Source organism: Pomacea canaliculata, linkage group LG5, assembly GCF_003073045.1.
Source record: "Pomacea canaliculata isolate SZHN2017 linkage group LG5, ASM307304v1, whole genome shotgun sequence".
Classification (NCBI taxonomy): domain Eukaryota; kingdom Metazoa; phylum Mollusca; class Gastropoda; order Architaenioglossa; family Ampullariidae; genus Pomacea; species Pomacea canaliculata.
This window is the reverse complement of record NC_037594.1, coordinates 28,340,499-28,367,458: the sequence shown is the minus strand read 5'-3', so window position 1 is coordinate 28,367,458 and position 26,960 is coordinate 28,340,499. Positions and strand designations below refer to the sequence as shown.

At 36.7% G+C, this 26,960-nt stretch overlaps 3 protein-coding genes across 5 annotated transcripts in view; 2 read left to right on the top strand and 1 right to left on the bottom strand.

The window, feature by feature from the left end:
- The first annotated feature begins 167 nt into the window (after positions 1–167).
- LOC112563754 (elongator complex protein 2-like) lies at positions 168–11,619 on the top strand. Of its 2 annotated transcripts, none has more exons than XM_025238045.1 (20): positions 168–341; positions 662–782; positions 1,031–1,101; positions 2,253–2,424; positions 2,897–2,977; positions 3,833–3,897; positions 4,019–4,085; positions 4,713–4,883; positions 5,146–5,244; positions 6,784–6,884; positions 7,228–7,350; positions 7,914–8,069; positions 8,379–8,570; positions 8,883–9,045; positions 9,334–9,464; positions 9,726–9,897; positions 10,153–10,274; positions 10,417–10,538; positions 10,763–10,858; positions 11,241–11,619. In XM_025238045.1, the coding sequence occupies exons 1-20, from the start codon at positions 183–185 to the stop codon at positions 11,401–11,403; spliced, it is 2,547 nt and encodes an 848-aa protein (XP_025093830.1). In that variant the 5' UTR covers positions 168–182; the 3' UTR covers positions 11,404–11,619. The 2 variants fall into 2 exon arrangements, with proteins under 2 accessions (XP_025093830.1, XP_025093831.1); XM_025238046.1 differs by having other exon boundaries at positions 10,763–10,871; positions 10,907–11,383.
- A 380-nt stretch (positions 11,620–11,999) lies between these two features.
- Positions 12,000–19,115, bottom strand: LOC112563755 (BRCA1-associated RING domain protein 1-like). Its single transcript, XM_025238047.1, has 11 exons — positions 18,912–19,115; positions 18,369–18,425; positions 17,539–17,693; positions 15,968–17,019; positions 15,734–15,814; positions 14,638–14,810; positions 14,078–14,183; positions 13,425–13,554; positions 13,074–13,175; positions 12,685–12,806; positions 12,000–12,371 (listed from the first exon to the last, which is right to left on the bottom strand). The coding sequence occupies exons 1-11, from the start codon at positions 19,013–19,015 to the stop codon at positions 12,042–12,044; spliced, it is 2,412 nt and encodes an 803-aa protein (XP_025093832.1). The 5' UTR covers positions 19,016–19,115; the 3' UTR covers positions 12,000–12,041.
- A 170-nt stretch (positions 19,116–19,285) lies between these two features.
- The window catches only part of LOC112563753 (E3 ubiquitin-protein ligase HECW2-like), a 32,510-nt gene continuing 24,835 nt past the window's right edge, over positions 19,286–26,960 (top strand). The window contains exons 1-5 of one of the 2 annotated variants that reach the window (XR_003099121.1): positions 19,286–19,438; positions 21,486–22,026; positions 22,704–22,915; positions 25,827–25,902; positions 26,635–26,798. Coding sequence is in view for 1 of the 2 variants with exons in the window: in XM_025238044.1 (XP_025093829.1) it covers positions 21,732–22,026; positions 22,704–22,915; positions 25,827–25,902; positions 26,635–26,798 (747 nt within the window). In the remaining variant the exon portion in view is untranslated. The remainder of the gene's footprint in view (positions 19,439–21,485; positions 22,027–22,703; positions 22,916–25,826; positions 25,903–26,634; positions 26,799–26,960) is intronic. The other variant, XM_025238044.1, reaches the window with a different exon arrangement.

The following is a 26,960-nucleotide window of genomic DNA, read 5'->3' as shown; positions in this document are numbered from 1 at the left end:
TATATGGTGTGTGTGGCTGATAATGTGTGTCACTGTGTATAGGGGTAATGGGGAAATGGGGAGAGATAATCTGAAGATCATGGGGTCGTGGGTCGGTGGATAAAAATTAATTACAACAGTTGTGCATACGAGTTATTCCCCTTTATCTGAATAAGGTGTTAATGATTATCTCCCTTTAAATTATGGTTTGCGATGCCAAGAACCAAAACATCATGGTGGTCACCGTCTGCACGTGTTATGTCAGTTCAGGCTGCAATCGTGTGCCTCACTGTGCAGACTGGGGCAAAAATAATCTGATATGTTACGGATCCTGCAATAATGTCGCAATCTATCAGCCAGAGGTATATCTTACTGGAGGTGATCGACTGCATGATAAATTATCAGAATAGCAACAGCGGATGTGAAAAAATAAACACAGAAACAAAAAAACAAGAAGAAGCGTACATCAATGATGGCATCACATATAGTGCTTAAAGAAACATGTCAAAATGATCACTTTTTAATACCTTTATAATTAAGTGATATATATGATATATATACGGTATCTAATCTAACAGTGAAACTCGCCATCATTTCTCTGCCAGTTTTGTTGACTGCCAGTTTGCTGATACTTCAGTGTGAGAAAGAGAGATTGTCAGGTTTATGCGATCTTGTTGGACAGGTGGAGACATTGCAGAACGCAGACACTGTTCGAGGAGGAGGAGGTACACTGTATATGCTGACCTCACACACTGATAGAGTGAACAGTACAAGATGGATTCCTTCTCCCCACTGCACACTTTGTATGTTGTTTTATATAGAAGCATTCCTTGTTATGACATTACAAATCTAAAAAAAAAACATTTCCTATCATACCTAGGTGTACAAGATTTTTTTCAAGCAGTCACTCAATGCTAACTAGTATTAACTTTAAAAAATTACTGCTTATTTATAAATATACAGTTTATATGTGTGTAGAACTGGTAATCTACTGCAATTCAGTCTTAATCTTATCCCTAACTTTACTGATATTGACTTATTGTCATCACAGATCCTGAAATCGAGCTTGTCTCTTGCTCTGTTGACATGACAGCAATTGTATGGCACTATAAAGATCAAACTGTAAGTACTTTTTTCCAGTCCCTATTCAAATAAAAAACCTAGTCATAATTCCTAGTCATGAAGTGAAAGATTTACAGATCTTTTAAGTGATGCTTGCATTGAAATAAGTGAGAGTATATTCTTGAACACCACTGTTCAGTTGTTTTGTTTAGTTAATATCATGTGTAAATAAGACTTACTTGTGATTACTATCTGTGTTTTATTTAAATGAATGATGAAAATAAAAAAGCTGCCTAGTTGAGGATGAATAAAGTTTCTGCTATATTATATGGAGAGACAGCTGTCTTGTGTGTAGAGGCAACTTGGGTAAATGAGCCTCTTAATCAAGCTAGCATCATTATGCTATGCTAGCACACCAATGATAAGAATTTCTTTACTGTTGTTTTCTTAAGATCTTATGATCTTAACATCTTAAGATTTTGTGCAAGCATATGCTTGCATATAAATTCCTGAATTCTTGTATGCTATACAAGTGTGAGTCAAAAGGGATTCAGTAAGATCACATGTGTCATCTAAGCTTCACAGTTCTTGGCATTGAAAGATTTTCTAGAACTGCATATCCAGTTCACAAATATAGTCTAAATGAGATATTCATAAGTTTAAGTTTTGTTAGAACTTTAATGCTTGTCATCCATTTAAAAAATTGACAATGACCACTTTATTAGTCCCAAGTGGGCAGTTTAAACATTGGGAAGGTGCTCAGTTACAATATATTTGAATTGCTACACAATAAGTTCTAGGTGAAAAATATGAGCAAGTGAAAAAGAAAAAAAAAAGAACAGTGTGAAAAATATAAGCAAGTGGGAACATACAAACAAGCAACACAATCTTTAAAAAAAAAAAAAAATTATATCTAGACTATTCAGTTGCACACATACACTATCACACACTCCACTGACAATTCATCTGTGATTGAGCTGCTGGATTGCAGATGGCACAAGCAATTTAAGGTGCCTATTATTTCTATATATAGGGATAGCATAGTATTTACCTGAACTTAATAGCACAAATTCTCCCTTTAGTAAATGTTCAGGTAGTGATAAAATGCAGGAAACTTTCATGTCTATATGTTGCTTCTAATATACAAATATGTGTCAATGATGACTTTTGATTGCGGTGTAGCCTTATAATTGCATTATTTCTTTTGTTAGCACTGGGAAAAACATGCTGTGTTATCTGGGCATCAAGGGTCAGTTACTGTGTCTGCAGCTGTGTATATTGGAAGCAGGTCTAAAGAATTTTCAAAAGAATCAGAACTTCTAGTAGCAACAGCATCTTCTGATTCCACTGTGAGGTTATGGCAAAGGAAACCATTCTGTGAAGGTATGTTTGCTGATTTTATTTAAAATAGTTACATCCCTTACCTACTGCTCACACTGGGTTATACACCCCTCCTTACATTTCCTCCAAATACATATGCACGTGTACATACAAACTACAACTCTTTCTCGCTTGCTTTCTCTTCCACACTCCCTGTCTATCACATGCACTGCCCACATTGACTGGACATTGCAAGGTCACCACAGATACAAAAACATGTGAGCAGGCACACATGGATAATTGGTTGCCCGTGGGCACTGTACAGGACCCTTGCAGACTGCAGAAGGACACATTCAACTATTATTAGTTCTGACATGAGCTACAGTAGAGTTCAGGAAGGTTATATTACTTCAGCAAAGAAACTATTTCTCAACCAGAAAGTTTGTCCTGGACGAGCCTATACATGACCCTAGTGGGCTTGAGAGAGAACAGGCCACTAATTTACAAAAACTTGAAAGTCTCACTAATTTTTCAGATATATTTGCTGTTCAGACACTGTTCTTTGGCACTGGCTTTGTCCTGGATCTTTCATTGCTGATGATTCCAGCCACACAAGGTAAGTCATAAATATGCAGACATAGAAGGAATGCAAAACACGAAATTTTTCTCAGTGTGGCAAAACTGTTTGGCTCATGTTTGCCATTTTACATGTTCAAAAATTTAAGGTTTTTTTTTTTTGGTGTTGTTGTTTTTGTTTTTAATTTCAACATTGCTGCCAAAGGTGTTCACCAACTTGACTGAACAAATCATTTAATAAGTAGTAAATTGTTCAACAATCATGAACTATGAGTCCTACATGTGACACACAAAAAAAAAAGAAAATACCTTCAGGCCTTTTAGGCAGGCAGCATATTCACTGCTTGATTTGGAGATAATTGAAGATGGCTAGCATCACTTGAAAACTTCATTTGGGATGTTATGAGTGGCTATATTGTTCAGCCCTGCATTTGGCCCCCCACCTTTTCCATTATTGCTTTAAGAGAGATATATATATAATAGAAGCTTAAGTATGTCAGCATTCATGAACTTTGCCATCCTAATTAATAATAAACACAAAGTTTCTGAAACAGTCTATTTGAATATCTCTCCGTATGACCAGTGATCCCCAAAATTAGTTTTAGAAAAGTTCACCCACTGTTTCCCTGTTCTTGGTTGATTGTGTGCCTGAAGCTTAAGATTCAAATAACACGTTATTTATACCAGAGAGCAATTTGGGCAATTCAGAGAACAGTGCATCATTAATGTTGTTTGTTATTAAACTCTAAAAATGTATTATTAAATGTTTAATTGATCTTTAACCTTATGAGAAAAAAGAGCAGATTATTAGTCCGGTGTGTCTTTTTTTCTTTCATTTATTTTTCTTTCCTTCCTGTATGGAATGCTTTTTGGTTTGTTTGGGTTTTTTTGTTAGTGCCTATCCTTGCTTGTGGAGCAGATGACCACAAAGTGCACCTCTATGTGCGCCAAGGTGAGCAGGTAAGACATCCACAACCAGTATGCGCTATAACTTGGTCTTATTTGTAGTTCATAATATTTGCATGGAAGTGAGTTAGAAAGTATTTTTACAAAGTTTGTAAGTTTGTTTTTACTTTTCCAGTTCATGCCTGTCATAAAGTTAGCAGGTCATGAAGACTGGGTGAGGGGACTGGACATGACTGTAGATGGTAAGAACATTTTATTTTTCTGGTTCAAAGTAGAAAGTTACTTAGTGTTATAAATGGGCTTCTAGTTTTCTTGGTGAATTCACTGGTGTTTGTAGCCATTATCTTTAGGAACTAACTTCAACTGAGTATTGAAGAGAACATTCAGCAACAGTACATTTTGTCCAGGTCTGTTTTCTTTTACCAAGGATTGCATCTTTCCTCTTCAAATTCAGCTCATTCAGACAATGCTATTTTTAGAAATACTACCCCCTTTCGTCACTTTCTGTTTTCTCGACAAATCCAGGTTTGATTAAGAAAAAGCAATAAGATAATATTTTTAATGCCTTTTCATTGTAAAATACCACCAATATGTTTTTTGTGATACTTTATACTCTATTTCTAGCAATTTTTGCTGAGCATTCATGTTGCCTTTTAAACTCAAGGTAGAATAACTGGTCAGATCAGACCTCTTCTCACAAAAAGTTTTACTCAAGTGTATGAACAATCTGAGACCTTCATAACAACCAAACATATTTGGAAGGTACACTGTTTTAGATTAACTCACCATAAAGCAAAAAGCAACAGCTAAATATTACAGAATTGTTTTTGTTTAAGCAATTCAGCCTATGTCTGTTTTCATCAACACAGATATAGGTGATATTCTGCTGGCAAGTTGTGCTCAGGATCACTTGATTCGCATCTGGAGATTTTCACAGCGATCCCTGGACACAGTGACTGGTCCTGGTCCAGTCTCGATCACCAATCTTGTTCCAGAGGAAGACATTAAAATGAAGGAGAAGACATTTTCTTTTCATTCAGGTGGTGCACTTTCAAGAGCAATATAAAGGATTTTTCTAATTTGTTTCTATGCTCACTGGTTTTTCAGGTTTACATGGATGTTGCAATTATAAAAGTTTCCATGTTGTAATAAACAGGGTTTATTAAATATTACCTTTCATAAAATATGAACTACATGAATTATTTCACTTTTGTTATTGACTGCATAAAGTATTTGTTTGACACAGGTAGATAGCATTTGATTTCTTGTTTAAAAAAAGTGTCTTGTCTTTCATCTTACTAGATGGTGAACAGAAGTATTATGCAGTCATTCTTGAATCAGTGCTGAGTGGACATGAAGGCTGGATCTACAGCATACACTGGCAAAGGCCGCAGTGTTTAGGTATTCATGTGATTAAATACTTGCAACTTTCTAAATAGTATACAGTAGTATAAACTGCTTTCACTAAGCTCACTCCATGTGATTTGTAAAATATCAAGCTAATCCATCCAAAACAGTATCATCAGCTGTAGTATTGCTGTCAACACTGCATATAGGTGCTGTTTTCCAGACAGGAAAAGCAAGAAAAATTATGAATCAGCTTTTTGTTATATCAAAAATAAGTGTGAAGTCAACATACTTGATGTCATGTATATGAAAGCTGGATAGAGGTGGAACTCTCCGTCTTCTTCAACATCATTGCTTTGGCAGGTGACAACACATTGATCATTTTTCATCAGGTCACAGTGTAATTTTCTACACAAGTTGTCTTCGAAATCCACAAACTGTTATTATGTATGGCGTGTACAGGTGCATGGTGATGATTCAATTCTCTATTACTTTAAGCATGACTTCATTTGGGTGGCTGATTAGGCTTATCGTTTTGTAGTTCTGGCTCAGTTTGCCGTTTTCTTTTTTGGAAGGGGTATGACTAGTGATTGTGTCTGTTTGGGGGCCATTCTTTGTATTCCCAGACTCTCAGGCACATAGCAGTGAAGGCCTTTGTTGTTTCACCCCTACCCTGCTTGAGCAGCTTAGCTGGGACATTGTCAGCACTAGGTAACTTTCCTTAGACTGCAGAATTCTCTTTCAAATTCTTCCTAGTAGGACTGGTATGTCAGCAGGTTTTGCTGATTCTAGTCTGGTTGTTTTGAAGGATGTTAGTATCTGTGTTCAGCTGAAATTTGACAGATCTTTGCAGTATTCACTCCTTTGGTGGGGTACATCAATGCTTTCTGTGAGGTAGCCACAGAGGCGGCGTTAGGAACCGTTAGGAACACGCGGGGCCTGGGGCCGACCATCCGCGCGGGGCCTGGGTAATGGAGGACGTTGTATCAATATCCCTATTGATGTGATGCCGGAAGCACTGATTTATATACAGTTAGATAGGTTGGATTAATTTCACGAAATAACGAATGAATTTAGCGTTTTAATTGTTCGTAACCGTTTGTGACAGTAGCGGTTTTTTCTTAAAGCGAAATAATATGGTGACGATAACTTCATAAACTGCTTGTTATTATTGTCGGGTTTAACGTGAAGACATGGGTTCAATAATTTGCTTCATTAGAACTTAGAAGTGTTTACTGAACGTCAATTTTTTTGTCACAACTTGTTTACCACAGCTAGCAATAAGTCATAAAGATGACCTCGGGGCTAAAGCGCGGGGCCCCTTCGAGAGCGGGGCCTGGGGCGGCCGCCCCATTTGCCACCCCCTAACGCCGCCGCTGGGAAGCCATTGCAGTCTTTGGTGACCGAGATTCAACTTTATAAGTTCACAGGCTTAAACATTGTCATTTGTGTCCATTGATGCACGTTGCTGTTACAGTGTTAATTATTCTTAATTTATTTTGATAAAAGGGATTTTATATTTTTCATTGCTTTTAATGCCCCCCAAGAAACAGCATCCCAGTTCTAAACTACATTTCAAATTCAATGATACAGATGAGAAGTGGCTTCAGCCAATGGGCTTGCTGTCTGCATCAATGGACAAAACAATGATAATCTGGCAGCCTGAAGCAGAGGGAGGCATGTGGGTAGAAAAGGTTAGTAATGGTGCTTATATTCATTAATAATGACAAGTTCTAGTGTTTTTCCAAAACGAGGGCACAGTCACTGAAATATTGACGGGCTTTCTTTTTGTATGAGTCTCTTGTTCTCTTTTGTGTGTGTGAGAAAGAGAGTTTGGATACTATTTACATGCTTGAGCATACATAAGAGATTTTTAATGATGGTGTCTTCCAGAGTGGAATATTGAAAAAAAAAAAGTGATTATTTCTATAAGGATAGTTTATTTTGTGTCTACCTTTACTTTTTTGAAAGTAATTGTATTGCTGTAGTATTATACTCTCATTATAAATAAAGAGAAATACAACATAAATATTTCAGGTACGTGTTGGAGAAGTTGGAGGTAACACACTTGGATTTTATGGAGGTCTTTTCAGTCCAAGTGGCGAATCTATTTTAGCTCATGGCTATCATGGAGCTCTGCATCAATGGATTTTAAACAAAGTCAGTAGTATTCATGCTTTCATTTGCTCCACTTCTGATTTTTCTGTGATGCCATCTTTTATATATACTATATTAATAATGAAGTCTCTTCCATATATTGTCTTTAATTCTAGTCTTTACTTGGTTACCATGCCAAATGCATATATTTTTATCTTCATTTATTCAAATAACAGCTGGAAATAGGCTTGCAGATGCATATCGTTGTTTTGTTGACAGGGAACTATGAAGATTATTTCATTTTCTAATGGTATTAAAACCAATTATCTTTAAAATGGCAAATAAACAAGCAAAACAAAGTTGACAGATGTTTGCTAGTTTTGAGAGAATTTAGAGTTCTTACGTGACTGAACATTATTTTATGAACAAGAAAATAAGCAAAGACTCATAAAAATTATAAATCACCACAGCTTTTTCTACTGCTTGACTGGCTTCACATAAGAGGATTAAAGATGTGCTTTGAGCTGCCTTGCCCTTTATTTTCATTTTATGGGCAACTAGATATCAGCAAAAATAATTTTATTTATTTATAAATGTGTTTCTCTCTCTCTGAATGTTTACCTTAGACGCTTAATTCTTGGGAGCCAGCAGTTACTGGCGGGGGTCATTTTGCCAGTGTTCAAGACCTGGACTGGGAAAAAGTAGCAGGCAGATTTGTGTTGACCACAAGCTTGGACCAGACAACCCGCCTACATGCTCCCTGGGTCCACAATGGCAAATATGTAAGAATATGCCGAATGGTCAGGTTAAGTACACTGTAAATTCATGTCAGCTGTTTCTGTAAATGTAAAAAATACCTTCTTCTTATGTGGAAGAGAGTGTCCTGTATGTGCAAGTGTATTGGCGCATGCATGTATGCACCTGTGCATCTGAATTCAGTATAGGGATCATTTCATGCAGAAGGCCTTTGACTATGCGTATACAGTTGTGCAGCTTTACGAAATTTTGATGCATTGCATTGTTCTCTACTGTTCAAATGTTGTAGAAAGTAGGATAACCTTTACCTCCTATTTTCTTTTTCTTCTTGTTAGCGAGGATGGTATGAGATTGCACGGCCACAGATTCATGGCTATGACATGCAGTGCCTGACATCTATTAAACAATTCATGTTTGCATCTTCTGGTGATGAGAAAGTGATCAGAATTTTCCAAGCACCACGAAACTTCATTCAGAATCTGTGCAACATCTGTGGTTTGGATGAAATAAATGAACTGTCTCAAGAGGTAACGAAGACTGTTTTTGGTCACTGGTGAAGATGAAAGAGTAACTGATGTCATGATTGTTTAAGATAGAAAAAAACTAGGTCACTTCCATTTTCTTTTCAGCTTTTTTCATTTTACTTGTCATTCTTCTTAATAATCTGTTATTGCCGGTAGACAAAAGCACCCACTGATCTGTTTTAAATATCTTTCATTTGTTATGTTCTTTCTTGATTTGCAATAATTGGAGTCTGGAGGTGGTGGTGGTTGGGACAGGTAGTCCTGCTTATATGTACGTTGTCACATATGCCTGTCATTTTCTCCATGTTTGTTCAGGAAACTAGCAGCTTGCCAGAGGGTGCTAGTGTTCCAGCCCTTGGCTTGTCAAATAAAGCAATATTTGATGTAGGTTATACCGCAGCGGAGGATAACAGACTGATTCCAGCACAGCAAAATGAGCAGTATCCTGATGTCTACTTTTCCCCTGTTGCACTAAAAAGTATGATTTTTGGTTTTGTTGCTTTTACTTTGTTTGTGGCGTTGGTTAAATGCGTCAGGTCTGACCAATCAGGAGTGGAGAGCTGGAACTGAGGTAGCTACTCGGTATAACTCCATATAGTCATTTCTTCTGGTAGAAAGGAATTTTACCATAAAAAATGGACATTTGGCACGATCATTTCCTAAATTAAAAAATCTGTGGGTGTGTGATAGGTTGGTGGTGTTTAAAAAAGTATGCTGCAGATCAGATCATCCTAAAATAAAAAAAATTGTTTTAATGGTTGATTAGCTCCTCCAAGTGAAGAACACTTACTACAAAACACACTCTGGCCAGAAATCCACAAACTCTATGGGCATGGTTATGAGGTGTTTGCAATGGCATCAAATCCTGCAGGAACCTTGCTGGCTTCATCCTGTAAGGTAGGCAGCTGTTGTATGACTGTGTAACTAGATGTATCTGTAAAGCCATAATCATACATGCCATTCAATCATCAAGAAAATTTAGGACTTTCCTCAATATGGAGACTGGTCCATGCGAAAGTTTTACTCATGCTTTTCAGATGTCAACCATTTCTGTCACATAATTTAAAAAAAATATTTATCATGCTAAATTCGGCACTCATGTCATTAAGGTGAAAATCTGGATTCCATTGTGCACATTGATTACATCACTCTGTGCAGGCAGCCAAAGCAGAACATGCAAAAATCCTGTTGTGGGATACTAGCATGTGGCGCACAGTTGGTTGTCTAGAGGGCAGCACTCTAACAGTCACACAAATGGCATTTTCCCCATCAGGACAGTTTTTGCTGGCCGTATCTCGTGATAGGACGTGGTCACTCTATAAATGTGCAGGTATGTAGTAACATGTTTTAAAAATGTGACTGATAAACGCAGTTACACAGAAAAGCTGAATTATATAGCTATTTTCTAGTATTGCAGTTCTGGAACAATATTTTAATAAAAGTAAATAATTTTAAATGGTCCATTTATGATTAAAATGACTCAGCTGCTATGCAGTAAGATTCAGGTGTCGTATGGCCTGATCACATTCTGAGAATGCAGTATGTCAATAAATATGCAAAAAGTAAATTTTTGAAATTGTTGCAGATAGCGCATTTTCTCGGATCAGTTTTGTCGACAAACGAACAACACTGCACTCACGCATTATCTGGAGCTGTGCATGGAGTTTTGATGAGCATTACTTCTTCACTGCGTCAAGAGATAAAAAGGTCCTTAAAGACTGAACGTTATTTTTAAAATGAAAATATTTATAAACCTACATATGCAGCAATAACAGACTTTTTGAATTAAATCTGTGCAGGTTTTAATGCACAATATCTCTAATTCAGGGTTTTAAAACTGTTGTTCCAGGTTCTAGTCTGGTGTTTGAAGGATGTCTGTGAAAGACAGCCACCTAAGCCTGCTGACTCAATTGAAATGAACGATTCAGTAACAGCCATTGATGTGGCAAAGGTTATGCTCTGTGGTGACAGGTTGGTGAAGTGCAGATTATGCACCAGTCCTTACAGAATTCATTTTGGGTTTTAAAAATACTGTTATTCTTATTACAGCTGATATCTCCATAGCAATAGTGACATGATTTATTTCATGCTCCAGATCAATCTGAAGTAACTGAAATTTGTGACAAAGTAGAATTTGTTATGCATGATACCGTGTAGCACATAACAGTTGGAGATCTTTTGTTGGCTTTTAATAGGTACCTTATAGCAACAGGACTGGACCAAGGTACTATTAGCCTTCACACATGGACAGATTCCAGTTCATGGACATTCATTTTGGCATTGGAAACAAGGTGACCATTACAAGTTTAGTTGTAATAATGATGTTTGTTACTGCACCCGTTATTTGCAACTGCAGGTTCACCATCATTAAAAAAGTATATTTCTTTATTGACTTCACCAGATGACAAATGTAGGAGATACATAGCCACCTTTGCCCTTTTACCATGTGAAATTTTCTCCTCTGGCTGTTGGTGCTGTAACTTTGATGTTACCTCCATTGTCAGATAAGGACAAACTTAAGTTTTATAATTTTTAAAATATTGAAATGTTTTGTCTGTGGACTCATTGGTACAAAAGTCTTGACAAAAGTTAAAGACATATTCACATTATCTTCTTCCACTTTTATTTGCTACAAGAATATAAACGGGTTTGTATCACATTTTTTTGTTTCAGTCAAGGCCATCAGCTTTCTGTAAAACGACTAAAGTTTAGGCCTGTACTTGGCTTAGCTGGAGAACAGCAGACTACTAAGGATGCCAAAAGCTGGCTACAGCTGGCCAGCTGTGGTGCTGATCACTGCTTGAAGATTCACAACATTTATCTGGCTGATTTGTAGATGAAGAGCTTGAAACTGTGCACGAGCAAAAAAGACATTTTTCATGTATATTTCTTAAGTTATTCATACATCCTTGGAATGGAAACTTTTTGTGACAAACCATGGTTATCACGTCTTGCTTGCGTTAATGGGTCAGATGCTAATATTAAGCGGTTTCTAAATAGAAGCATTCCATGCGTGCTATATTTTATTTTAAAAAAACAAAAACAAAAAAACCAGCAATATTTGATAGTTAAAAATATATATATATATAAATTTCTTGAAAAATTCTAATCTAGATTTTAGTACAATAAACGGTTCAAATTAACACAGTTTGAAACATGATAGAACATCAAAGATGCTTTATGATTTGACGATAATTTAAATTTAGATTTTTTTTTTTTAAATACAATTTCATCACAGTATAAGATGCATCTTCTTAATTCAGAACCTAATTATAAATACAGCTAGCTACTAATACCTACCACTTATTTGCCTGTTAATGTAGTTTCCCCACCCACCACACACACCTTTACTAAACAAAACATAATTGACAATTTGTAAAGGAACATATCTTGGGTGCACTTGCATACTACTATTTCAGCAAATTTAAAAAAAAAAAAAGGAAGAGGAATCTTTACAGTTCAGTTCTATGCTAATTATTGTGGCGGCTCAAGCAGGGAAAATGTAGCAATGCATTCAATGACCCAGGAAGCTGGCACACAGCATGCTCTGCTTGATGCAACTTTGGGAACATTTGCTCCTCCATCATGAATGATGAAGATGCTGCAGTCTGCCAGGCAACTACTTTGGGAGGCATGGTATGGCACTGTGAATTCATACTCGTCAAGTTCTGACAGGCGAGGCTCTCTGGTGAGAAAGTGCGCTCCCCCTTGTCGGAGCAAGTCTGACAGTTCTTGTCTGCTTGGAGGTACGCTGGTGAATGTTCCATGTAGATAGACTTGGCACCCGTCAAAAAGGGCAGGCAGCTGTAAAAATTATTGTAAAAAACTAAGTTTCTAGTTATGTTGCATAAAGCCTCTAAATGTCAGCTTGACTTGTGCTGTGTTGTAGCACGTGCATACCATACTATGTTGTATTTTTTTGAAATGCTTGATCTGGAAAACATGCATCTCCACAGATTTTTAGCTTTTCATATTGAACAGACTCCTTTTATCAGTGAAAATGGTGGATGAAGACACGTAGTCTTACATGGAAATCAACAAATATCAAGAGCATCTTTGCTCTTTTAGTTCACTGCTTGCTTCTATCATTGGAATCAGTTGTGAACATTTCTCTTACTTCTTGTTTTCGGTTCAAACGAGCATGGTGTGCAGCATGGCAGTTTGGATGGGTGCTGCTTCCTGGAATCTCAAATGCCTCCTCAAGGACTTTTTCTCCATATTCTAGACAAATCTTGATCCCTAAACACAAAAGTGCCTTAAGATTCCAGTAAGGGTAATATTTCCTACTCAAATTTCAAGTTACACAGTACCAAACACACAATTAGTGAATTTAATCTGCACATTTCATGAATTCTAACCTTTAAGTACATTTCAAGAAAGCCATACACTTATAAAATGTATAGAAGCATATTTTTTCTCCTTAAACCAGATATAATACTGTTCTCATGAAATATAGGATAAGAACATCTAAATAATAAAAGTAATCAGTGAAAACAGCAAACTCACAGTCGATGGTGACAATCCATCTCCCTCCTAAGATGGCTTGCAGGTACTTCAGAGTGCGAGGACACTGACCATCCTTGTTGCAACTGCTAATGACATGAGTCACTGAAAATAAAATTTAATCATCAAGAAGTTGACTAGTTCTGTTCTCAGCATCAGTTCTCAGGAAAGCTTCTATGGCAATACTGAACAGTAATATGTTTAAGATTCAAGACTCAAAGCAGTTGTTTTCTGTAAAACTGATAGAGGGAATGCTAGGATGATTTTTAAGGACAACATTTCACTAACTGAGGCACGCAAATGCAGTGTGGCATAAAACATTCTGAAATACTAAGTGTAACAAAGAAGAGTTACCTTCTGGGGAATATTCATCAACTACTTTTGCATGTAGTAGTGTGGCACACTTTTGCAGCAATATGCGCTGGTCACGGTCTAGTGCTGTTCCCAGAAAGCACAAAGGCATGAAATCTATCATATCTTCAGGCTGAAACAAAAACTTTTACATATTATTTTCATTTGTAAACAAGGGGGTAAAAGTATTTTGTGATCCTATTTTCAAAACATATACAATGCTTCTGCTAGGCTTGCTTAATGTTGATTGAGGCAGCTCCTATTTTGTTTTATCAACACATGTCTGCATTATCTCAGCACAAATGACTACGACAGTAACGAGCATTAGAGCAGTAGACAGCGAGGCAAAGGACTTCGGAACCATATGGGCCCAACTAATGGGGGCTGCCAAAACCGGGTCCCCTGACGAGGTGTTATTGCGGCCCTATGCTCTTCGAGGAGTAACAAGGACTAAACTATAACGAACTTACACTCAAAGAAAAAACAATTCTTTGAAAAGAATGCTGATGCGACAAATGTTTAAACATTATGTTTAACAGTAGGATGTAGATAGTGTCTCCACTTACAAACTTCCAACATAAAAATCATACACAAAACTGCAAGCGAGAACTTTCATTGGAAATGTGAAATGCAGCTAAATGTATACAAGGACCAACCTCGTGCAAACTGAGAGCAACTTGCTGCTGCTTAATACGATGCGCAAGGGCGGCTTTGGCTTCCTTTGTGAGTGCCAACTCTTCAGCTGTCTTGCCATGGATGTTTCTGACAGCATTTCAAAATACAACAGTATCAGCAAACATAAAAACAATTCACCCACCATCAAATTCATTTCCCATCAAAATAAAAAAGATTTCTGCACCAGTTTATTTTAAGATGCTCCCATCTGTAACCTCTTATTTTTCATAGCATAAGAACTAAGCCTATACTGACATCTAACTGAACAATCTAAGATATGAGTCGTTCATAGCACCTGAGAGATTTCAATATTTATCACGTCCAGCACCAAAAAAGTGTACAGTGAAAAAATGTATTCATAAATATGCACTACTCATAATTCGCCTTTCACTTAAAGTTAATAAAGTTAAAACAAAACCCCAAAATCTTGCAACATTGCACACAACCATGCATCCTTAAAAATGCCTCTTCATAGTTTGAAAGACGAAAATCATATAATGCACAATGGACGGAAATATGCAGGCTGTTATTGTAGTTTTACCTTGTAGTTTTAGAAGCACCAAAAGCCAGCAATAGTTGGATACAGTCCACTTGATTGTTGGCGACGGCATCGTGAAGAGGTGTATCGTTATCCATACCTGGCATATTCACTGCTGCTCCATGCTTCAGTAGCATCTCTGTTATTCTGGCATTTCCATGGTTGACAGCTTCATGCTGTAGATAAGAACAGAATACACATCTTTATCTTTAGTTCTACCACTTCCCATTCTCAGACCTAAAAAAAATGTGACTGTTGATGAACAATTAGTCGTCTTCAGCAGCAGATGTCCTTTCAAACAATACATTCCCAGCAAGCCAGGGAAATATGGTATAAAAATCTGGGAGGCAAACAAATACTACACTCTTTGCTTTTCATAAACATGGGATGCACACTATACAAGAGTTCCATCAAGTTACCAGCCTTCAATAATTGTATAGAATACAGAATGTAGGCCTAATCAAAACTTTCATTTTTTTTAGATTTAGGAAGAAAATTTGACCAAACCTTGCAATACAAACTCTTCATATCTTTCTGTAGCATTACTATGTTATTACTGTCACTGCAACTTGTGGTACATGTCAATTACACTGACTTTTGTTTTAATAAAATAGGTATTGCATTTTCCACAGTGTATGCTTTCATCTTGAAAATGAATGCCAAAATGGTATGGGAGTTTGTCCATAGTTTAGTTTATTCCTTGTTAGTTCCCGAGGAGCATAGGGCCACATTTTTAACCAGCATGCGTCATAAGCTACTCTAGAGAGGAATCTTCCCGATCAGACCCCTGTTGCGGTTTCTGTAACAGTTTGTTGTTTTTTTTTTACATGATTGGGTTGTTAGCCCAAAGCAAAACCCCAAATCCGGAGGGCCAGGGTGCAACATTTTAGTCTAGCCTCTACCCTGACAGACCTGTTTGACTTGGTTAGACCTGCCAGGAGTATGGCTCCTGCTGACATAGATCTTTTTGGATCTAACCATAACACCAAAACGTAAGTTGCATCAATTGGTGGTGGTGGGGTTTGTCCATACGGACCCAATTTGTGATTAATGCTATAAGAATTCCATGGCCGTTAGAGGGTTACATTTTTTTCCTTACCAGAGGTGTCCATCCAGCATTGTCTCGAACATTTGGGTTGTGCCCCTTTCTGAGCAACTCCTCTACCATATGAATGTCCCCCTGCATTGTGAATGAAATGTAAATACAAGCAAATGTTTTAAAAATCATCAAATTATGCAAAATCTGGAGCTTAAATGCAGACCATTACAAAGATCTGAATGACCAAAATGCATAATGGAAGAATAAAACATAGGAAAAGCAAAGCAAGCACACCTTTATACAAGCAACGTGTAAAGGTGTCTCTCCTTTTGCATTTCTTTTTGTAAGACCAGGACTGTATTGTGACAAAGAAGGACTTCCATGGCTAAAATTTCTGCTGCTAGGAAGTTTGCTGACTGATTTGATGCGCTTGCCCTGAACAGGAATGTCTGAGAGTCTGTCACCAGTTAAGGATGGTCTGTTGTATTTTGTAGGATCAGACTCACGCCTTTCACATACAGAACTTGGCACAAAACTCTCCTGAACGGCTTTCAGTTGAGGACTTTTGGCATCTTTTTCTGTGGCTTTGACTTTACTAGAAGTCTGTACAGAAGTTGGTGGATAAGAGTTTCGCTGTCGCTTGCTTTTAGAGAGGCTGCTTAATTCTGCTGTTGACGAAGAAAAAGATCTTGTTTTCGGAGAGGTACTTGAAGTATCTCTTCCTAAGATTTCTTCTTCTTTATTTGAAGGTTCTGATCTCCTTTGTCTCCTTGTTCTTCTACTTACATTTTTGTCTGCATCAAATGTCCCAGCAACATCACTGTTTTTGACTGTTTCAAGGCTGGAACTACTAGCAACAGCTACAGTCTCTCCATCAAAGAACTGTGCCATTGTACTTTGAACACTAAGATGTTTGGCTCTTACACTTCTCCTTTGTTTCCCCTTAGTCACAGAGACAAAAGTAGAATCCTTAGAAGTCTTTATTTGATCTGTCCTCGTTTCATCAACAAATCCACTGTCACCTGCACTTCTGTGACCTTTGTAATCAGGTATGTTTGTCATAATAACTGGAGGATCTATAATTTCTGTTTCCACATTCCCTACTTGTGCCGACTCTCTTTCAGGCAGACTTAGTTTTTCTCTCCTTTTCTGATTCACACAACTCCGTTTACTTTCTTTCAGTGCACAAAAGCTGCTTGTTGGGCATTGGTTTATAGAAATATTTTGCTGCTGAGGTGAAGACAGTGTTCCTTGTGAATCAGAATCATTAGATATTGTCAAACTGTCCTTAGGCATGGCCCTTTCTGCTTTGGTGAGGTCCACAGTCTCATGACCTTCATCTTTATCTGCAAAAGACAAGGCTAATTGTGCTGAAACTGTGAAGATATTCTACAAAATATTCCTGCCAAAAGCCTTGTATATTTATAACTGAGGAAAATGTTTCTGCCTTTCAAAAATAAACAGAGTATACTGCAAATGATTTCAAATACATCAAGAAGTAGTGATCTATAATCATAGCACTGAACTACAAACTACTTCATAAAAGTTTAAAATATACTTTTTCAGTTTCTGATCATTTACACTCTCTTAATTAAAGTAATGATACTGTAAAAGTACGATCAAAATTAGTTGCCTGTTATCCCACATTACAGAGAAAATAAAAATTAAAGAAATTTTACAATAATGCAGGTGGAATAATTGAAAAAAAAATCACAGGAGCAATAAGGAAAATCAGTACACAAGCCTGCCTGTTTATATTCTGAAGCCTGCAGAACAAAACAGATGGATCTTTCATTTCAATACTTTTCAATGGATTGATGACAAATATTCTTGAAAACTAAGAAAGTCATATTTTTACATCTTACCAGTAACAAGTGCTGATGGCTGCTGTAGTAGGCGGCCAAGCTCCAAGCTCAAGGAGACTAAACTGGACAACTGCTTATCAACTTGTGCATCCCGTGAGTGAGCAGGGGTTCCACACACAGGGCAACATTCTCCAAGACAGTCCTGAGTGCATTGCCTGACAAACAAAAACAAATTTTTTTTTAAAATCAACACACAGATTGCCCAAAAGAAAAACAAACTAAATACCCCTCAAAGATCAAGTACTACTACCAATAATAATAAATATTTGTGGAGTGCTCTATCACAACATGAGGGTCCAACTCTGAGCACTAATCCAGTACATCACAAACAACACGTAAAGTAAAAAGTGCACAATGGTAAATCATCTGTAACAAAAAACTGAAACTTGTGGCTTAAGACTCTAGATGTTTCTTGAACAAATGTGCCTTAAAGGAATAATTGAATGATTCAAATGTCTGCTGATGACATCCCATGAAGAAGGGAGTACTCCAACTAGCAGTTTATAACTCCTTGCTTTATAAACCTAAGATGTCTTAAAAATCTTATTTCATTAGTCATTCACCTGTTTAGTGATTTATGTGAATTTTCTCTCAACAGCTAGAATTTTCAAAGTACTAGAGAAAGTCTAACTGTAGTTTTAACTAGGCATAAATTCATATGGACTGTAAGTAATAATCACAATGTTGTAACTTTTAACTGCTTCTTTTAAAATGTAATGAAATTATTCATGCTGAAAATAACATGGTAATATAAAGTACTTTTAAATGAGGAAGATTTAACAGATCATACATGTAAAATTACTAATCTGAATTTAATATGAAGCTCATACACGCAAAAAAGATGATCACAGTTTCCCAGTGTGCAAACACTCTTCTTCAGCTGCGAGCTGCAAAGAGACCAAACTGCATCAGATGCCATTAACTTGTTTAAAAAATCACTCTCACATTATAGTAATTGTTAAGATTTTTTTATTATTGAAAGTTGTTATTTAAAGATTTAATAACAACCAAACTGATTTCTAAAAATTTATAAATGCTGAACTTTTTTTTTACTTCTTAATGGTTCCTAATGTAACAGCTGAAAAAATAAAATATGCCCATATACTTGCTCGCGCGCGCACACACATTTGTTTACAAACTGTTTTAACGTGCCTCCCAGCTAGCTGCTGAGTTCCCTCTCACCAGAGAGTGAAAGATAAGGTAGCGGGATGATACAATAAAAACAGAACAATCAACCGTGGTAAATTAGACAACACTCTACATACTGTCTACCTGCATCTCTCGTGAGAGAGTCAAGCGTTTAGCGTCACTAAACTGTAGTGTAATGACGACTCGAGTATTCGACCAAAATAGAGAAATTAAAAAAGACAAACCATTTACAACAGACGAGCAATCTTTGCACTGATGCTAAAGCGGTTCTTGTGTTTTCATAGCTGACATTTGGATATATGGAGTCACTTGAACTTAGATGTTTCATTGTATACGTATTCTGAACACGCTCGCGCTACAACATACTATGGAACCCTCACGAACTTATTTTTCCCGCCAGACTGACGTTCGCATTTGGCCTGGAAGAAAGAGCCGTCTAATGTTATAACAAGTACATATCATCAGTACTACTCCAGCGCCATAAATTGAGCGTATGTCATTTCCCCCCTATGAGAAATATTTAAATCAATGCAGCATTATATAGACTAATGGTGCATTTATTGTCAATTTCAAAATATCTACAAAATATTCTCGGCTACATGTTTGCTTCATAGGTTGCTTTAGGGAGATACATGGCTCCCAGAGTTCCGTTGTAAATATGGTCGTCTGTGTATGATAAATTTTTCTTTGGTCGTCTGCAAGGTTTTTGGCTTTAGCTGTTCCAGTGCCAGATCATTAGGCCGTATATGCCGTAAGTACACCATTTTCAGACAGTAAACAGAATATGGTAGTTTTTTAACCATGTGAAAAAGTTTTATGTTGTTTTCTTAGACATCATTATGACATGTTGCTCATCAATACTTCCTCCCTCCATCAGCATTAACTGTTCTTTTGGGAGATTATTTTATATGCAGATTGTATTTGCGATGCCTAAAGAAGGGCTATGCTTAGATAATTTTCATAAGAATGGCAAGGCTGTGTATGGTAGAGGAAACTGATTATGTCAAATATAATTAAGCTTGAATCCCCGTTTAGTTTCAAAGTGTTGCACAGATAACTTACTCATGGTAGAGACAGACATAATTTACGAAGATATTTTTAATTTTATTTATAAGTGACTTTGAAAGTTATATTATGTACTGATTTTTTTTCACTGACGCTAAGAATCAGCAATACGATTTACAGTGTAGAGTTTTTTTAATGGAAAGAATAGGATTAGTTGCCAGAATTTTGACGACCATGTCAGAACATTTAGTAAGAGCATGGGAACAACTGTAAGAGACGCACCACAGTATAACGTAGGTTGTTATGGACGCCATGACATACATCATAAGACCTGAAAAATCTGTAATCCTAACCTGAGCCTTAATCCTAAACTTGTAAACCTAACCCAACCCTTTAACCTAACCCTCATTCTAGCTCCTTTTTTTCAGTTTTGTTAAAAGTTCATAGACCCTCCTAAAGTAGGTTGTTCCTAGGCATGCATATTAAAATGAAACATTTTGTTCACATTGTTATTGCTATGTATTTTAAAATGCTAGGGGTTTACAGACCTTCAAATACATTTTTTAAGGTGTTTTAGACACTGTCAGGAGACTCTGGACCCAACCCCCACACTCTCATGAATATACTAATAGTTTTGTTGACCATTTACTGAAAAAAAAAAAGGTACACACAATTGTACACTTGCTAATATTATCTTGAATCCAGATGTCAAAGAACTGATTACTTAATGTTGAGTATTTATGCCCGTAAATCTTTATCACTAACATTTTATAACTAGCAATGATGAAACATGAGCTTTTGTGTCTGGCTTTATTACAAAATTTTTTGCATGGTGATACTTTGACCTAAACATGCTTGTGTTATTAGACCCCCTCTCAACCTCTTATCATTTCATCATGTTTTCAGACCCCCCCCCCCACCTTCTTTTTGGTAAGTTTTTTTTTAGGTGGTTTAAAGCTATGTTACATAATTTTGGAGCACTCGTCAATGCAATCAGAAACTCTGTTACCACTATGCTTGTAACTTTAGGTATAAGTATGCATGTTCATGCAGACACCAAAACACTGTTACTCATTTATTGAAATGTACGCAAACAATCAGGCCTAAGAAAGTCCCAGAACCCAGTGGCCATCGGAGCAATCATAGACGTATATAGATGGATTGCTGTCTGTCTGCCAAGACCAATGCTTGGCCTCTTGCGAAGTTGATCCTCTGTTAGTCACGGTGAGCCGTAACAAAGAATGTGACTAAACCAGAAGCTTTCTTGTATCATGCCTCGTTTTAGTAGTTAATCTGAAATGTGAATAAACCAGCTTTCTTGTCTCATGCCTCGTTTTAGCAGTTAACTTGGAAAAAATCTTCTGCCAGCATTCCAGGGATATTAGTTCGGGGTGTAATGAATGTGGTTCATTATGTCTAGGGCATTAAGAAGACAGAGCCCAACCTTTTCCTTCTGCCTTACAAGTCAGGTGCCCATTTCCACTAGTAGGCACAGAGAGGTTTTCCAGTCATTGCCTTATATAGGCCTAAGTAAGGCAGTGACCAGTGAAATCAGTTTTTCTTATTATTGTGAATAACTAGGAAATATATATATGTAAAAGAGTTTACATCAGCTACCATAATCTTTGCCATAGATTTTGTAAAATGTGTACACACATTTGTAATATAAAGTACATTGCATAATAAAATATTTATATTTAACCTTGTAAGTGGTGCCAGTTTTCCAGTTAATGGAAATATATATAAATTATGAAACCAGTTTTGTGTTAACATGTTATTTTTCTTTTTGGCAGATAAAATGGACTAAATATTATTCCTAGATTTCAAGTTGTCCTACAAAGAAGTAAATGGAAACAGAATGACCATGGGATAATCCATTCAAATTTTTAAGTGAAATCTGGACTGAACTTGATCATGTGTGTGATTGAATGTGGAATACAAACTGGGTCCTGACTGTACCTGAGTATGATGATTCATGAATACAGCAAAATGTTCATCTTCACATTTAAACCATGTAAACTGTCTAAATGATGTAAGACATGGTGAAGGCTAAAATGAGTCGATCCAACTCAGACTACAGCTCCATTGATGACTTGTCTCTACCAAGAAACCAGTCTACAGGGTCAGGTCTACCAGTGCCTGCCCCTCACACCCTCAGAGAACGCAGCAACAGTGATTCCAATCTTAGTCTTAGCAGTCCACAGAGCTGGTCAGCTCTGACTGTGGACCGCCGGGAATGTATCCTGGACCACAGTCATTCTTGCCACATAGTTGTATCATGGGACATAAGAGAGGATGTCTCTGCTCAGGACTGGATTGCCCTTTATCGTGCAGGTAAATTTATTATGATATTTGTATATATATACATTCTACTCATGGCAAAATTCATGCTTTAAGATATGGGGGAAAACAGAGATGAGTTCAACTGAAGTATGCTTCCCTACACATTTTTTTTGTTTTGTTTTGTTTTGTAATGGCAAATTAATGTGAATATCTGTGTAGCTGCATGATAAATTTCCATAGATGATTTTGTCAGAGATGTGCCTACAGTAGCTTCTCACATTATGTCAATACTTACTTCAGTCTTTACACAAGCTCTTAAGTTCCAGTTTTTAAAATACATTCTTTCATTTCAATTAAAAGTATACATATGATATAACTCTAAGACTGAGTTTTCTTATAATAACAATGTCTTTCTTTGCAATCCATGGACACAAAAAGGGGGAAGACTGTTAAATCCTTATAACTACCCTATTTTTTGTGTTTTAAAAATTAATATTTATACTATCCATAAACACACTTTTAACTCTTGTAATTGATATAGATTTCATTGGCAGAGTTGTGAGAGTGTGCATTTAAATTAAATATTGATATGTGTATTGATTCATTTTGAAAATCTACTAAATTTAAGTTCACAAATCTTGTCTTTTTTATTTAATAAGTAGCTAGAATAGTAACTTTTAGTGTGAGTGCTTAAATTAATTATAGAATATTTTAATGCTGCATTTTAGAGGAAACAGACAGCTCAAAGTTTTTGGAATGCAAAACAAGAGGAGCCTGTGGGGGACAAACAGGACAAATCACCTGGGACTTTTCCAATATTGTTCATGTGCTTGACAAGGATGTTACCCATGTGTGCTTCAAGTATTTCAAAGGTTCTTCGGGTGATGTTGTGGCCACAAGTCCCATTGTCACTGTCAGAAAGACTTCAGACACTGATCAGGTAATGATAACTTTTTTTTTCTTTTTTGTCATGCACACTCCTAGTTAAGTCCTTAGCAGCTTTTTTTCTTCCCTTTATTTTGTTACTAAAAATATTTGTATTGTCACCTTCTATTTTACACTCTGTGGGCATGTTAGTAACTTAAACTAAAAACCTGCAGAAGGAGAAATAATCAGCTTGTGCATGTTCACTAACATTTCGGTTAATACTAATAATAGCACTGCCTAGAAAATTACATAACATATACTTGGATAATCTCATTTGTGGTGCTTTAATCAAATTGATGCTTTTAAGATCATCCTGGGTATTGAAAAAGTCTATGTTGTTGGTCCCTCCCTGCCTCCCTCAACCCTATGTTTTACCTCTTATCTGTTTAATGCTACTAATGTGTGTATTCATGAGTATATATACTGTACTCACATTAAGAAATATATATGTGTGTGTGTGTGCATAATCATGTCATACCTTCCTAATTTGGTGGAACATACACATTTTTTACAAACATTGTTATGTTTTAGAAATACAGTGAAGCGCAGTTAGCATTCCAGCATCTTGCTTTTTTTAACAATTTATTAAAGATACAAAAATTAGACTGTTTGCTTGCAGTTTATTGTCTTATGAACAAAGTTGACAAGGATAGTGACTCATTCACTGATAGCGAGAGCTGAAAAGTGTGTAATTAGCCTGCATGAGCTGCCTGCATATAAAAATACAAAAAGCTGCCAATAAGCAGTGTCTGAACTGCTCCCAAGCAAGGATACATTATTATTAAAATTAATTCATGTCAGCCAGCAGCCAGTCTGTCTGTCTTTTATAACTTGAGAAATAACAGCTATATTGAGTATTTCCCACTCCACCTCAGACACAGCCAGCTGTTTCTGTAGGTTTCTTGCACACAGTTTTTATGTGTTTCTGCTGCACCAGTGCACGTGAGGCACTAGAAGTTGAGGCAGGGGAGGTAGATTTGTAGGGCTGCACCTATTGCGCACAAGTATAAATTCCTCTGCTCACTTTGATGGGAGCAAGCTTAACAAAGATCGATGGGATAAAGTAGCAGACTTTTTTTTAATAATGGAGGCCTAAATAGTGGTACTACAAGGTAGCGGATATAGTTAAGTGGGTTGCATCACTAGGTCAGAGGTTAAAAAGCCTTTCTTCTTTCTTTCTGTGTTATTAGATCCTGCATCAAAATGGGCCATTTCCTGCACTACTTTGCCCTTTTAACCTTATTTTCACTGTAATGCCATTCCTACAGAAATAGGAGTACTTGGTGATGCTTAGGGCTATCTTTAGAGGGATCAACTCCCTATTTAGGCAGTTAACTGCTGAGGATAGACCTCAGCCCAGAGAACACAATTAAATATCAGCCTAAAATCACAGTTTGAGTGATAAATAACTGTTTATAACTTATTTTATCATACAGATTTGTAGGAATGTGTGCATAGCATTTTTGCCAACATCCAGACCTGCTTGTCGTAACAAAGAGTGATTTGGTATTGATGCCTATCCCTACATGTATGTGCGTGCGCACACCTTGTTGTTCAACATTAAACTTGCTCAGTAACTTATAGTCAGAAAAGTACTTAAGCAAAAGCAGAGCAAAAGAAAAAGCTGTCAGCGTAATGATAGATTAACTTTTTTTTTAATCCAAGTTATTTAGAGAGAGTTAATGTATATTTAGTCGGTGCTTGTCAGTAGTTTTATATGAATAATGTACCTACAACAGTCTTTGCTTTAACAAAACATTTATTGGATTTCAATGTATCAACTTCATCAGTTTAAAATGGCTATAACAAACAGCAGAAACTTCCAGTATTATTATTATACTACTCTCAAAAAGTCAAGAGCCCATTGCAGTTTCAGGGTACAGGATGTAAATGTGAACTGTGGAATGAACTGGAAACTGCAAAGTGTGGCTGCACACTGTATTTGAATGACCCATTCATGTTTTGCTCTTAGAACATTTGTTTGACAGTGTCTCAGAATGCTAAAAATGTATGAAAATCATGGTAAATTAACTGAAAAAAGTAGCTATACTGATACACCAAACCTTCTACAATACAAAGTGTACAATATATGATGCCTGAAGAAGAATTACAGTGTGGGTGGTGTGAACACTAAACACTAGTTGTTTGGAGGGGGTATTTTGATAAGGCAAAATGGAGTAAAAACATGCTTTCCCTAAAAGACATTTGACATCAGTAGATTGTGGCAGGGCTCTGAGATGGCATCAAGGTGGATTATCTGGCAGAGAAGTGTCTGAATGGTTAGGGGTGTGCCAATTAGTCATTCAATGACTGTTGGAACAATTTCATACATCAGGCGGCATTGAACATGTCCCTCGGACTTGAAACAAAACTGTCACCACAGAACATAGGAGAACAGGACTAAGAATGTCAACGCATGTGGAAGTCGGCCAGCAGACTGACTGCAGCTGTCTGCACCACTATGATCTTCACAGTAGAACTGCTGCTGTCTGTACACCAGTAACACAGGCACTCTTCCAGGCTCGGTAGCAGTAGGGTAGATGTCATCAAACAGCAGCTATGAGACAGAGAGTGAATGCAACAGCACCTACAAAAATGAGTCATCAATACCCAGATTAGAGAGCTTGGTTGACATAACAGTGGCTTTCTGATGATTTGCAAAGATGTCTGTCTTTATGTCAGGACATCTCTTTATCTCATTTGGGGCCTTCTAACAGGCATCTGATAGAAAAACAAGATTGTCCTTAGCTATTTTATATAGCATGTGTAGTATAGAATGTTTAAAGTCACATCACATATTTTTAAAAGAAATACCTTTCAAGGTTTTTGAATAAATGCAAGAATTTTTGCTAGTTTCTGTTTATCAACACATGCAGAACCACATGTATGTTAAGCCTGCTTTTTGTTTGTTTTCTTTTTTCTAGACATCCATTTACCTGGACAAAGCATCTGTTGTCAAGTCTGATGAATCACAAGTGCTCTTTAGACTCTGTATTTCAGGTGATGGAGTTGCTCTATTTAAGAAAAGATATTACAGATGAGAAATTATGGGTGCAAAGAGAGACGATTATGTAGATAATATTGTAGAAACATTTTTATTTTGTCCTTCTGGGATTTAGTAAAGAAACAATGATAAATTAGAATATTTCTGTACCTTCTTCAAAGTGAAACTCATATGTTCCATTTTGCTTCATGATAAAACCTATTTTTTAATATTATTAATAATAACTACACTATGCATAAAGTCTGACATAACCTCTTGAATCATGATCATGTAAATATCAAAAAGCTAGTCACTTTATGTTATTTGTCAGTAAATAAATACAAGAGGGCATAGATAGTGGATTGAAAACTGGAGGTAGGAGGCTACTAGTGGTTGGGTATTAGGTAATAGATTACCTAACACTAATTGTAGTTATGAGGGTCATGGCTAAAGCTTTAGCTCAATCACAGTGTATAATTTTTCATATACTAAAGCATTTTGTTACATAACATTATGGGAATTAAAAGTTTTGGGTTGTTGAAGTCACTTGCTGCAGAGTCCCAAATAGCATGAAAAGAGTCATGTTTAGGATTGCTTATAAATAATTAGTTTAGGCCCTTCCAAGTTAGCATGTAACAGTGCAATGACATCACATTTATTCATCGTGGAAGTCATGGAATGTTAAGAAAAATATGCACTTAAAATAATGGAATGTATATCTTTAATTTTTGTCTTCTTCTGTCTTACAGAACTGGAAGCATGCAATCTGAAAAAGGGTGTATTTTTTAACCCTGATCCTTACATGAAGCTTACAATCATTCCCAGCCAAGCACAGCCACCTGAGGGTCACCACTACCGTGATCTGCGTTCGTCGGTGTGTCCTAGTACCACAAATCCAGTTTGGGACAATGAGGTAACTGCAATGTGCTGGCCTGTGTTTCACATTTGAACCCAATCTGTCCAGTAGCTCATAAATTACAGTTGTTGTAAGTTCGTTACCCCTAAAACTTCATTTTTCCACCTGAAAAATTGGTGATTTTGTAATATTTGAAGCTGCATAGCTCACAAAAGAGAT

Excerpts from the sequence above, each read along its gene's own strand:
- LOC112563754 (XM_025238045.1), top strand. The coding sequence starts at position 183 with ATGGTTTGCGATGCCAAGAACCAAAACATCATGGTGGTCACCGTCTGC. Across the intron at positions 1,102-2,252 it reads GGCACTATAAAGATCAAACT|CACTGGGAAAAACATGCTGT; the intron begins GTAAGTACTTTT and ends TTCTTTTGTTAG. Across the intron at positions 2,978-3,832 it reads GATGATTCCAGCCACACAAG|TGCCTATCCTTGCTTGTGGA; the intron begins GTAAGTCATAAA and ends TTTTTTTGTTAG.
- LOC112563755 (XM_025238047.1), bottom strand. The coding sequence starts at position 19,015 with ATGAAACATCTAAGTTCAAGTGACTCCATATATCCAAATGTCAGCTAT. Across the intron at positions 15,815-15,967 it reads TACACGTTGCTTGTATAAAG|GGGGACATTCATATGGTAGA; the intron begins GTGTGCTTGCTT and ends TTCACAATGCAG. Across the intron at positions 14,811-15,733 it reads ATGCTGGATGGACACCTCTG|CATGAAGCTGTCAACCATGG; the intron begins GTAAGGAAAAAA and ends TCTTATCTACAG.